Source organism: Diorhabda carinulata, chromosome 2, assembly GCF_026250575.1.
Source record: "Diorhabda carinulata isolate Delta chromosome 2, icDioCari1.1, whole genome shotgun sequence".
Taxonomy (NCBI): Eukaryota; Metazoa; Arthropoda; class Insecta; order Coleoptera; family Chrysomelidae; genus Diorhabda; species Diorhabda carinulata.
Genome location: NC_079461.1, coordinates 4,076,573 through 4,090,867, shown reverse-complemented (window position 1 = coordinate 4,090,867; position 14,295 = coordinate 4,076,573). Strand labels below are relative to the sequence as shown.

The 14,295-nt window shown below is 34.0% G+C and overlaps 1 protein-coding gene across 28 annotated transcripts in view; it reads left to right on the top strand.

Moving 5' to 3' along the window:
- Nucleotides 1–14,295, top strand: part of LOC130903946 (cAMP-specific 3',5'-cyclic phosphodiesterase) — a 248,370-nt gene that overhangs the window by 76,432 nt on the left and 157,643 nt on the right. For 2 of the 28 annotated variants that reach the window (XM_057816396.1, XM_057816378.1), the window contains exons 1-2: nucleotides 601–724; nucleotides 7,616–7,891. The exons of 18 other annotated variants lie outside the window; for them this stretch is intronic. In XM_057816396.1, coding sequence (XP_057672379.1) covers nucleotides 7,776–7,891 — 116 coding nt within the window. In that variant the 5' untranslated portion in view covers nucleotides 601–724; nucleotides 7,616–7,775. Of the gene's footprint in view, nucleotides 1–571; nucleotides 858–7,075; nucleotides 7,892–14,295 lie in introns of those variants that run through there. 8 more of the 28 variants (XM_057816376.1, XM_057816394.1, XM_057816379.1 and 5 more) reach the window with 8 other exon arrangements.

Here is a 14,295-nt window from a genome sequence, read left to right as displayed (position 1 = left end):
ACATGAAGAAACTTCTGGGAAACCGCAACCTCAGCCTGGAACTCCGGACCAGAATGCTTCGCTATTACATATTGCCTGTTGTTCTGTACGGATGCGGCCACAAAGAAGAAAATTGACTTGGACGGAACATAAGACAAACATAGAGGTTTTACAGCAAATGGGTAAATTCTCACGACAATCAAGGGGACGGGAGTTGGAGTATCTAGGACATAAAATGAGGTTCTCCGCCTGATAATAGAAGGGAAGATCGAAGGAAAACGGTCGGTGGGCCGTAGACAAAATTCAGAGCTGCGCTTTATCGCGCAGGGAGACGGCGGCGTCGAAAGAAGAAGAATGAAAACTTAATGATTCATTCGAATAAATTTTCAAATTCAATGAACACACGTACACAAAAAAAAATTGGCAAAACTCACCTATACGCGATGTTTTTTCAGATTGAATATGGCATTTTGTCAAGTATTCATCGTCGTTCACCATTCAGAACATGCGGCCTTAGACGTTGTGCCTTTTGTTGTAAACATTCTGTTTATTTTTGCCGCTCTACCGTTGACGACAAACATATTTCTATTTTCAACGAGTCGGATCTTGGGAATCCAGTTCAAATGTGACTTTATAACATTACCAGGTTGATAGGATCGTTTCGAAAGCGGTGAAAAATTTCGAAAATAGTGATTTAAAGTGATAGTGATCGCGATTTTTTTCGTGTAGACCTCTTCTGACTAAAGTATAAAATCTGTGTTTAATTTTTCGTCATAAATATTGATTTATTAATAAACATTCACGGCTTTGCGTGTGCAATCTATCTAATCAAATATTTTGTCACAACTTTTTACAAGATATTTGACTGTATTTACAAAGTATCATATATTTGAAAGCAGTTCACCTTGTATATATCCCCAGTTTTTCATAAACTATAATTACAAATACATATAATAAGAATTTTTGACTAGATATCAAAAAAATTATGGAAGAATCTACAATTTTTTAATAGATTTAATCTTCGAATGTCTATTTCCAAATATGTCTTTTGTATTAACAACTAGTGACTATATACGAGGTCTGGCTATCAAATAACGAGACTGCGCGCCTAGAGGGCGCCCTAGACGGGTGGGGTATCTTGCCTATACACGTCACAAATCACGTTTCCGTTAAATTGAAAAAAACTTCGACTGAGTGCTATAAAGTGTTGCCAGAGGCCTATGGGGACAATTCTCTATCTCGTGCGCGTGTTTTTGAGTGGTGTAAGCGCTTTAGGGAGGGCCGAGAGAGCACTGAATATGACTCCGGAACCAGTGACCAAAATCAACCAAATTGTGTGAGCAGATCTTCCAATGAGAAACGGTTACACGCGGAATTACACATGACAAAAGTCTGTGCGAAGTTGGTGCCAAAAAATCTGACTCCTGACCAAAAGCTCTTGCGTCAACAGGTCTAATTAGATTTCCTGGAAAGGTTAGGAAAAGATATGCTTTGAAAGGGAACCGATTTGATGCGATGGAAGCAGTAAAGCAGAGCTCCTAAAGGTCCTCACCAAAGAAGACTTCCAGCACTGCTTCGATCAATGGAAAAAACGTATGGAAAGGTGTGTGGTGAGGGGAAGGGAGGATAATGAAGGGGAACTTTCGAATGTAGAATAATTTTCATAATAAAACCCTTTTTCGGAACCAGTCTCGTTATTTAATAGCCAGACCTCGTACTTTAACTGCCACGGTATATTACGAAATCTCTTTTGTGTACAACCCTGTATACAATTACTGCATACAGGGTGAGGAACTTTACCATATGAAAATTCCCTCAGGGAGTATATCATGAGGCTACCAAAAAGTATCAACTCCTCTTCTTTATTAATATACAGGGTGTGTTGTGAAGCAGCAAGATATTTCATGTTTTCTCACAATTTCTTCGTAATTTCTCCAATTTGTTTTTCAAATTTTGCCATGCCGATGTCGGGTAAATACATTGCTTCAACCAACTTTAGACAAGCTGCATTCCGGCGTTGTTTGTCTCTACAAGCAGCTAAACATTACTCGCCCGAATACTGTCTAATTAAACTAAACAGAACACAACCAGCAGTTGTTAAATGGTTGTCAAATAAAGCAGGTATAAACCCTTAAAAACACCTTGTATTTTTAATTTAATTGGCTATGAAAGTGGGAGAACTGCTCGGAATAATTTGCAACGAAAACCGGAAAGAATAAATTCGTTTGTAGTGTGTGTATTTCGACCCTTTTCAAATTTAATTTAAATTTATTCGAGGAAACTACTCAACACTTCAGTCCGTTGGCTGTTCTCCAGCTTTCTCTTACGAAATTCTTCATGAAAGCGGTCGGTACAGACAGACATCAACGTGGAAAGAAGTTGGATGTGAAATATTTTACCGGCATTAACAATATTACTGATACCCTTTTAGAAAGAAAAGTACCAGGCATTTCATTCCTTTCTTCTCCTATATTTTCTTTTTGTTAGGTATCTTTTGCAGCCTATAGGAAGAGCAAATTCTTATCGTCCTGGTTAAACGGTCCTGCTAATCTTCACGGACCTGTAGATCTCCATCAGCTAGATACCTAAGCTCCATGTTTCGAACCCAGTTCATTGAATCATCTCATATCTATGTCATCCATGTTTTCGGTAGATCTGCCGCCAAGTGCCAACTTGGATCGTCTTCCAAACTTTTGACAGTGCACTTCTGTAGATGCATATAGCTAAGGATGTGTTGTTAGGTCTTAAGTTCCAAATGGATCGTTTTCCTATGATTCATCGATTCATCATCTTGTCTTCTTTATCTATATAAGTGGTTCAGACGATTTTACTAGGGTGTTTTTTACGTTGATGCTGATGCTTTAACCTTGTTGTGAGGTAGCTCCTGATGGCGATGGCGGAATAATTTGCTACAAGATGTTGGGGATATCATTCGTAAAAGAGAACTGCTCCTTGTAGCGTTCCCGCCTCTATCTTAGTCCAGATATCGTCATATCGATCTTGTTTCGTAAAGTTGGTGCCGGACATTGTCGACATTATAAACGATGGTTCTAATGGGTTATTGTCTTCAGGACTTGATCTAGGTTGTTCCAGTAAGATTCCGTAGGTTATGTTAGTAAATATTCTTTCAAATTTAATTTAACAGTGTAACAGATGTTTATGAGTTGTAAATGATTTTATGTAGTGCAACCTCTCGGAAATTCCTTCCGTTATATAATCATCATTTCGAGATGTACACATCAAAGTTTATGTGTAAGCGTTGAGAAGGAAAGATAGTAAACTTGCGTAATAAGAGACAGAACTATTGTCTGGATTGATTTCCAGTTGAAAGCCTTGATATATGAAAATAAATAAAATTTAATGGTTCGTAAATTTGCACGCAACTCATTTATTGAACATTTGGAGTATGTTCAATAGATTCAGCACTAGTTGTGATAAACTAATACACGCTGTTTGAAAACAGTTGAAACGTTATTTATTATTAATGTTAATCATTTTTACGATTTGATTTCGGAAGTGTTAAGTGATTCATATCCCATTCATATATTTTCTGTTTTACGAGAATTTTTCTTAGAATATAGCAGGCAATCTGTTTTTTTTTTTAATTTAAACAAACATAAACTTGCTATAACTAATCGTAAATTGTTTCTAATAATGACATTTAGAATATTTAATTAACAACTTGCTTTGCAATATGAATTAATGAATTAATAAATTATTTCGTCGTTGGTTGGTTTTTAAGCTTTGTCCAATGGAAAATCGACTATTTTTTCAGTACTTTTTAGTTTATACAGTTTACGCAACTCTTAAGGCCACTTGATACGATGCGCAGATGGAGTTCAGCTGATTAGTTTGGTGCAATTTTTATCGCGTGCAAACTGAAATTCTAGGATGAGGTCTAGTTACTTTTGGCGTAACAATTAGAGTCTGTCCACTCAACTCCAAAAGCGAATTTACAGATATGTCGCCTCTACTCACTTTTAAACTTCTATACCGTAGTTCACAATTATTTCAATTACATTTTTTTTGTTGCTATTATACACAGATCAATACGTTTGCTATCTCAAAGTTTGAATAAATGTATTCTAAATGCAGTTCTTGCAAAACCAAAGATAGATTCCATCAATATACCGATAAAACTAAAAACCATTGAAGGTTTTAGTCATTTCAGATGATTGTGAAGATATTTTATTACTTTATCTCGGATTATTCTGAGTGTTTTTTAATTTCTGGAGAGTTTTTTTGGATTACTAAAGAGATATTGGATGATTTTGAAAGATCCCAGATGACTTTTTTTTTAATTTGAAGCATTTTGGATGAATTTTACTGGGTTTTTTGTCACTTGACACGACTTCCAATTCATTTTAGATGATTTTGAATAATTATTTGTGTTTTTGGATGACTGAATATTATTTTTGGATGACTAGGGGGGTTTTGAATGATTCCGAAAGACTCCAGAGGCTTTTGAATGTTTTTGGAACAATTTGAACGGTGTTTTCATTACTTGGGAGACTTTTAGGTGATTTCACATGATTTCAAATGATTATGAGTGTTTTTAATAACCGATTTAGATGATTTTGAATGATTGTGAGAAGTTTTGAATGACTGGACGGTATTTTTCAATAACTAGATTCCAAAAGGTTTCAGATGACTTTGGATGAATTTCACTGTTTTTTTTTTGTCAATTGACACGACTTCCAATTCATTTTAGATGATTTTGAATAATTATTTGTGTTTTTGGATGACTGAATATTATTTTTGGATGACTAGGGGGGTTTTGAATGATTCCGAAAGACTCCAGAGGCTTTTGAAAGTTTTTGGAACAATTTGAACGATGTTTTCATTACTTTTAGGTGATTTTAGACGATTTTAAATGATTGTGAGTGTTTTTGAATGGCAGGAGAGTATTTTGGATAATTTTTAAAGATCCCAGATGAATTTGAGAGATTTTAGATGAAATTAAATGATGTTTTTCATTACTTAGGAGACTTTTAGGTGATTTTACATGACTTTAGATCATTTTGGATGATTGTGAGTGTTTTGTGATTTGTTTATTGAACTGTCCACGATATTCTCAGCATCCACATCTCGAAGGCTTCTGGTCTTTGTTGGTATGCGTTGAGGATCCAACTTTAGCGACATGAATCAACATGTTTTTTATATCTTACATGTTTTTGGCGAGAAGTAGACGTTTGAAAGGGGTGTCTCCGTCTGACAACTCGCTTGATTCGTCAGAAAGTAAAAGGGGGTTTTGTACAGATATAACATTTTTAGAATCCACTTTTTTTATCTAATTTTTTTCTTTTTATTAATCAAAAATTGGTGAAGTACTAATTAGATTGATTCTATAAGTCACTTTACATTTAGGAGGATTAGTTATAGCTTTAATGATTTTTAAAAAAAGTGGAATTGTTATTGTACGGAAAATATTTCGCGAAGAACAATAAAATGCTTGCCAACGACTCGACTAATAATATTCAGCGTAACCTCCTTGCATTTCGGTGTATGAAAAAAATACAGTTTCACGTATCGGGGACATCTTAATTTAGAAACAAATTCTATAATTAAATTTTTCAGATTAACGGAACATTCAACTTGAACACATTCCTCCGTGCATTTGTAATCAAACAAATCATTAGAGTACAAAAACATACAAATCATGATACTGAAATATATTGAAGATTTATCACTTTGATTGTCATGTTAATATATAAACTTTATGGTTTTTCTATCGATCAGAAATGTTAATAATATTACTTGGTAATTACTCAAAATCAGTTTGTTTTCTTAGAAATATCTTATATATTAAAAACATTGATGATGATTTCCATTCCGAGTCCGTTCAGGCGTTCTACCCAACCGATTTGCTTCATTTTTTTTTTCAATGAAAGGTATTGATGCACAGATCAGCCATCAACCATCGAATTTCATCTAATTTTCACCATTCTCGAGTTATACTCAAACACACGTTCTATCCTCAATATCTCAGGTTCTATTTAAGATAGAGACTTCGTTTTGGTTTATGAACACTCGCTGAAACACCTTGTTTCTTTTGAGTTTCTGAGCACTTAAATCGGTTGAGTTGGAGAGGAGCTAGGCGCGGACATTCAATGTGGAGTTATGGATTTTTGTAGGTTTTTGACAATTTTTCTACATTCAAAGATCTATATTTCAGGTTCTAATATAGCTACAGAGTTCGTTTTAGTTTACGAACACTCGCTGAAACACCTTCTTTCTTTTGAACTTTTGACCATTTAAATCGGTTGAGTTGGAGAGGAGCTAGGCGCGGACATTCAATGTGGAGTTATGGATTTTTGTAGGTTTTTGGCAATTTTTCTACATTCAAAGATCTATACCTCAGGTTCTAATATAGCTACAGAGTTCGTTTTTTTCTATAATAATGATTTCTGATACTTATTTAATGGATTCGATGCGAGCGAAGCCGCGGGTAAAAGCTAGTATATATAAATTACATCTGTTCCATGTCGCCGTAATTTTTTTAAGCTTAATTAAGAAGCTGTCATGATGAAGAACAGTCTTTCCTTATTTCGGTAAACAGAATCCATTGCTTATGAGATGTCCTAAACTTCTAATCTATTATCCGCACGACGAAAAATTCTTGCCGCACCCTGAATGCCTCACCAGTTTCTTATATTCCGTAGCCATGAATGTAGTTTACGCCCTGGTCGATCTTTCCCGTCAGTATGAGCTTGAAAATTGAATATCTCGGTACTCGCAGGATGTTGTTCAATTACTGCGATGAGTTCTCTTTCCACACCCGCTCTCCTCAGTACTTCTTCATACGTCATGTGTTCGGTCCGTAGAAGTCTGCGCAACAGCCACATTTCCATTGCTTCTATTCCGTTTAAGGATCTCACTTCCAGGGACCACGTCTACAAAAAGATTGGCCAAATATAACATTTTATCACCCACAATCTTAGGGGGTCTTCTCGGCGGATTAGGAAGTTTGTAAAAGCTGATTCTGCAGTTGCTATTCGAGTTTTAACTTCCTCGTCGCAATCTCATCACTCTCTATGTTACTTTATATAAAATATATTCAATTTCTAGAATGTTTGATATCTCTAATTTGTCGTAGATAAGTAAAAAGTAGAAATTGACTTTATAAAGCGTCAACACCATATTGTAAACAGATTACAAAAACAATATAAAGAAAATATCGCCGTTTATATCGAAATCACAATGTGAATGGTCCTTCCGGGAATTGTATCTGTCAAATCTATCAACATAATACAACAGGACGGGCTTCACGGTCTATGTCTGTGTACAAGTTCGCTGGACATACAAAAATAAACTTTCTTTCGAGACACTTTGTATTTCTAATTACTTATAACAATTTGATCACTTTGGCCCCTCATCGTTTGCTCTTATTAATACTTCAAAATATTTCTTTTCATTCGATAGGAGATATTAAAGTACTTACGAGTTTTTTAGTTGAAAACTGATTGATTGAATTTGTTATTTGTTTGTTTCCTCATTCAATACCAAACCTCTCAAATGTAAAATTTATCTTATTAACATGAATAACGACAAATCTACTTAGATAGTACCCCTATTTGTACGGTACTTTTATGTTTGCTGTCAGTTTCTATTAAACTAACTTTTCAGTTATATGTAGTAAATAGTTAAACTATCATTTCTAATCGCTATACACAAAATGTGAAGTGCTACAATCGAATTGATGTAGTGAAGTGACTAATTGACAAATAAATGTTTGGTGTACATCAATAAACCCGGAAATATAATTCTGCTAAATACAGTTTTCAAAATTTTCCATTATGTCGGCGCAAAATCATAGAAAGAAGCATCGTGACGATTTCGCCGCTTTTGAACATCGAGTACTTCGAAGAAGAAGAGGTTGGACCGTAGTTATTGGACCGGAAGTTCAAAGAGGGTAAATCAAAACCAATTGTTATTTATTTTTTTTGTTAACAAAGTTTAAATTCTCTTATTATTCATGGAAAACTTGAAATTGAGTTAAACGTAATAAAGATTAGACGGCCATTTTGAAATATTACAATTTTTGGTATCAATAAAATGTTTGTTAACAACTTTTCTCATCCTCCGTATCAGTAAAGTTGGTAGAACAATATGAGCAGACAAAAAAAATCAATAAGCTGCAGAATAGATGAATTTTTTGGAAACGTCACGAAAAAAATGACTTTCCAAGTTTTATCGGCTTCTTGAATGAATTTTAAATGTAATAACTCTTTGATCTTGTTTTAAATCAATATAACTGATCGTGAGGAAACTTTTAATGAGGCTTTGTGTACAAAATTGTGATAATATAATGTACTTAATGATATAACTCAATCATTGTTATTCATTAATTTAGACAAAACAAATAATTTCAAAAAATTAAAAATTTAAGGTTATACAAAATCATCGAAGTGAAACTGTCAACTGTCAAAATTGAAATGGCTAGAGCCACTCCAGAACGCTCCGAAAGTGTTTTGCAATACGGAACTGTCACTTTCACTACATAGAACACTCAAAACGTAACTTTCGGTATGTAAATGAATACAGAACGAACAACTTTTAGATGGCGTCGTCTAAAAAATACTCTTCTTTATTAACCATACCGTTACAAAGTTATTTTGATTAATATACTTGTCTATTTTGCCTCGTATCCATTTTAAATCAATAATATTAACAACGTCGCGTGTCTTGGTATCAGCAAATCCATCAATTTGACCAATTCTGGGTGTAGCTAAAGATTATTCGATCTTTCAGTCGCAAAAAAGACTGCTGACGTTCTTTTGCTAACTACTCCGCTTAAACAGACGCAAAATTCAACTGACGAGTAGTATTTTAACCGAATACTGCCATTTAAGATTCCATCTTGGTGCTATAGGCATCACAAACGATCCGGAATATCACTAGTGTATAGATAAAAAGAAAACTTCACATTACGTCATCAATGAATCACTCGTGCGAGGTTTAAACAATACCTGATCAGTTTTTCCAAGGAAATTAATCTGGTGTAGCGAGTTCTGAGTTGCCCTCTTTAGGGAGTTCCAAGTCATCGTTGCATGCAATTAACTTAATCCTCTACGATGTGCTTGGCAGCACGTTTTATAAAAAACCAACCAAACTACGTTCCTCTACCTTTTCTAATGCGACGTCACATGGCGTGGTCCTCACACTCGTAGTTTTAAGTGAGGTATTCCACTCCACCAAGGTTGTTAATTTCCAAATCTATATTCGATATATCTACACTGTCGGTTGACTGTTTATGCTAAGCGAAAACTGTTTAAAAAATTCCTCATTTTTAATGTGTATTTAGAATTCCAACAGTGTTTATGTTTGCTTTATATAAACAAAGTGAGCTAAGCGTTCAAAGTATATCTATTGTTTTCTTAAATAATTTAATCAAATAAAATGGTTAATACTCATTCAGTTAGTATTTCAAATCAAATATTGATTTGTTGATATTTCGTAATATTGTGTAATAAGCAGTTTGTGCAGCATATTTTTTTAAATTTCTTACATGAACCGTGTTGGTTATTAACATATACTTATCCTCGTCGCAAAACTTTCCGAATACGGTGCTAAAGTCGTTTTGAAAATTATAATGGAGCCTCGGTCATCCGACCTTCCGAGTTATCCCTTCCTATTGGGTCATGTACAGTACAATAACATGATTTTCCATAGTAGGCTGTGCGCGAAGCAGCCTCTTCCATCACACCCGACTGTACGGGCGCAGCAGAGGATGGTTGGATGAGTGTTTGGACCAAGATTAACAGTATGAAGAAGACGATGAAGGGGATATGGTGTTAGAAGACCTAGAATTAGAGTTAGAAGTTTTCCAATGTAGACTGTGCACGAAGCAGCCCCTTCCATCACACCCGACTGTACGGGCGCAGCAGAGGATGGTTGGATGAGTGGTTGGCCCAATATTAACAGTATGAAGAAGACGATGAAGAGAATATGGTGTTAGAAGACCTAGAATTAGAGTTAGAAGAGTTAGAAGTTCTAGAAATAGCTTTAAAATATGTACAGCAGCTAGAGGAAACATCTACGTAGCTTTTACTTCTGAGGAAACTGCGACATGATAAACAAAAGAATATAACTAACTTTTTTACCAAAATCTAAGTTTGGTTTCATGGTTCACGGCATTGTACAGTATATGAGTATCTGTGGAAAGTTTTCAACTTCGTTTTTATCATTTTCCGTGTTATCCGACCTTAGTGCGGCCGGTTTAGATCGGATAATTGAGACTCTGCTGTACCATGTTGTCTTTCTAGAAAGAGTACTGGCAATGAAAAAGAGTTACAACAAAACTTAATTACATAGAACGATGTAATGGAAGAAAATGTAATGAAAATAAACAGGAAGAAAATGAAGGAAATGATAATAAATAACTAGGGTTACGAAATGAACAAACATATAGAAGACGAAATAATTTTAGTGCAATATTTAGGAGTGGAACTACAAGCAGATGGGGACAAAGAGATGGAAATAAATAGGAGAATGGAAAATGCCAAGAAAGTATACTGTGCTCTGGTCAATGGATCCATAAATGAGGGAGAAATGTCGAGACAAACCGAAATGAAAGTATTTCGAACAATATGTAGGTTCATACTAACATATGACTGCGAATCAGGGGAAAAAGTAAAATACAAGATGAAATATTTGAGAAGAGAGAAAAAATTAGTGACAATAAAAGATAGAATTACAAATGATAGTATTGGAGAAGAACTGCAAGTAATCTAAGTCGCCGAATTCATTGAAAGAAGGCGATTGGGGGGGGGGAGGGTATTTACAGAGAATGAGCAATTCGAGGCAAGTAAAAAAAGTTGGGCAAGCCAAAGGACAAAAGGAACACGGGACGACGTGAGACAGTTTTGAGACAGAAAAAGCTGAAATGAAGGTTGCTGTGAATAAGAAAAAATGCACGAAAATTGTATACAATTGAGTTAAATATTGTAAATGTGAATTTTTGTATCCCTACGTTTGGGTTTTTTCGGATACGATCTTTTTAACTAAAATATTTTCAAAGATGGCCGGTTCTACTGACGTCGACTGTAACTTTGTTATTTTGAATGAAACACCCTGTATATTAATACATTTTTGAAATCAACGTAAAATTTTAGTATACTTTTGTCTGAAAACTTTCTTCGAAAAATGTATATTTTTTGAGTTATTAATAATTTTGTAAAAAATTTGACCATTGCAGACCCTTATAAATTATTTTTTTACGTGGATACCCTTAAAGATATAAAAATGGTTTTTGTTCTGTTGCTTTTAGGAAGGTCAGACGTATTTGAAACTATGTTGAAAACTTTTTCATTTTATACAGGGTGTGTATAAAAAGTGTTCAAAGTTTAACTTCATAAATATCAAATTTCTTTATTTTTTGAAATAGAACCACCCGGTTTTTTCTATTTTAATGCATTCAGGGGTAAAAAATGAGGCAAATTCATGTTTTTTCCTATACCTAAACTTTACCGTTATCCAGATATTAAATGTTTTCTGTAAATTTGTAGAGATACAACTTTGAACACTTTTTATACACACCCTGTATAAAATGAAAGATTTTTCAACATAGATTCAAATACGTCTGACCTTACTGAAAGCAACTGAACAAAAACCATTTTCATATCTTTAAGGATATCCACGTAAAAAAATAATTTATAAGGGTCTGCAACTGTCAAATTTTTTACAAAAAAATTAATAACTCAAAAAGTATGCATTTTTCGAAAAAAGTTTTTGGACAAAAATATACTAAAATTTTAAGTAGATTTCAAAAATGTATTAATACAGGGTGTTCTATTCAAAATAACAAAGTTGCAGTCGACTTCCGGTAAAACCGGAAGTCAGCCATCTTTGAAAATAGTTTAGGTAAAAAGATCGTATCCGAAAATCCAAAAGTAGAAATTTTCATGATTTTACTATAAGTATTTTGCCATATACAGATAGTTTTAATTCTTCGTATAATAGTTATATTATGAAAGACGTTAAATTTTTATAGGTTGGATAAGGTTAAGTCTTTCTGTATGATTGATTAGTTTATGAATATACTTCTGTACATATTTTTTATTGTACATGTCCATAATTTCAGCCAAAAGTGCGAAAATATATTAAAGTTAGTACACTTTGGTGTTTAATTTTGCCACAATCCCACATACCAGAAATCCCAACTTAACAATTCCACTACGAAAACGCTTACGTTACTCGGTTACAAGTTGTACACAAAAGTTTCTTACTTTTACATAGTAAATATATGCGTAATTTTAGTGTGACCTTTTCTTAGTCTATTTTCTATATGATTTGTTTTCGGCGCCTGTTACATATTCGCGGCCATATTCAATGTTTTTGCCACTCGAGTTTGTACTTAGATTATATTTGTCAATGGCGCCTGCGCATGCGTTTAGAGATTTTCAGTAAAATGACAGCCATTTTTCATAACTATCAATGAATGACAGTTTTCCATGGCAAATTCAGCGAAAAAGTTGAATAATTATGGATACTCAACTAATGGGTACCTTATAGTATGGAAAAAACAACAGTTTGAGCCCCAAAACTGCAATACATGATCATTAAATTGTTGTTTGTTTCATACTAACGCCTCCAATAACTCAGTGCCCATACAGTTTTTGATTGACAATCTAATGAGTGAGTCGTTGTAAAGATTTTTTCTAATATGCCACTAAATAGTAGTTTTTGAAAGACAATACCGTAAAATTTTGGACAACCGCATTAAAACGTATCAACTTGACTGACGATGAGCGTTCGGAACAGCCAAAAACTACCGAAGAATTATGTTCACGGCATGTATCTGCGAGTTTTGTGCTGTCTTTGCTCAATTGGAACCAAAATCGAATTCTAATGAACATTTCCCGGGTCTTATTGAATCGGCTTAAGCAAAATGAGTCGATTGATAATAGTAGATGAAACCAGGATCCACCACTACGACAATATTAGTAATTCAACATTTACGTCGATTGTTTCCACAGTCTCACTATCGGACTGTATTACAATGCATCCTGTCGTCCTGTCACAATTCCTGTACAATTAGTTGATTGTGATTTCATACGTTATTAGATAAATTAAAAAGATTGTGTACATCGAGAATTCTGGTTTTCCGAAAAAATCTCGTTAATAAATTAAATGTAACGTCGAGGGTGTTTCTAAAACATTGGGGTCTATCTGCGATGTACGCTTGGCTGGAGAATAAAACTTAATCGACCAATCATATTTGTGGACGTTTTAATTATTTGATTTCTCTTTTGGTTCTACTTTGTTCCAACATTCTTACAATTCATTCATTTCGTACAAGGTTTTAATTTGGATGTGGGGATAAAATAAAATAAATCCGTGCATTTTTAGACAGCTAAACAAGTAAAGTAGGCTTTGACTTTGAGAATATTATCAATTTTTTCTTTGTCAGTTGTCAGTTGTCAAATGTCATCACGTATAAGTTTAGTTTCGAGTGTGGAAAATCCAAGAGAACAAAAGAATCAAGATCTGAAGAAATCGTTTATCATCAATCACTTTTGTAAGATTGGACACTGCCAGATAAACAATTTACGATATCTGTCGGCGTGTTCAGACGAATATTTCCATTAAAAGAAAGTCAGGATCAGGCAGGAAAGGAAAAAAACAGTTAACAATAGTTGTGCAGATAATTCAAAATTGATAAGCAACATTCTAAAATAACAGAATGTAGTTCAAAAATCAAGGAAAACGGCACTCAAATTGTCTAAAAAGCAAAAAATGAAAAAAAAAATCAAAACTCACCAGTATTTTGTTTAAACATTTTAGATCTAATTATTATGAATTTATTACCTACAATTATTATTATTTATAGCAGGTTAGGTTAGGTTAGGTTAGCTTGTTCAAAATCCAATTGCTGGAAACTACGCAAGTTCTGATAACTCGTAAATAGAGTAGAATATCGTTGTCTTAGTTCGCAAACTACGTAACTTCGTTTTCTGAACGAATCTAATAGAAAAACTCGCAACGGTTATAAAAAAATCCGTCACAATTTAAATAGAAAACATCGGAACTATAGACCGCCATTTTGTTGAAAGCTAACCGCGATCTGTCTTAATTTACTTTACAAAATTGATATCTGTTCACTATTTCAATCAATTATTCAAAAATTCAAGTCTTTATTCAACTTTTTTTGTCCTTGAATTTTTTGTATCTAATTTGGGGCTACGATATATCGAAAAATATATTTCTTCGCATTAAAAATCAACATGATAAGTTGTAATCATCTTAAAACGGTGTCCACAAGTTCAATACATCGAAAATCCCTGATTTAATCTGTAATTAGCACAGTAACGGTAC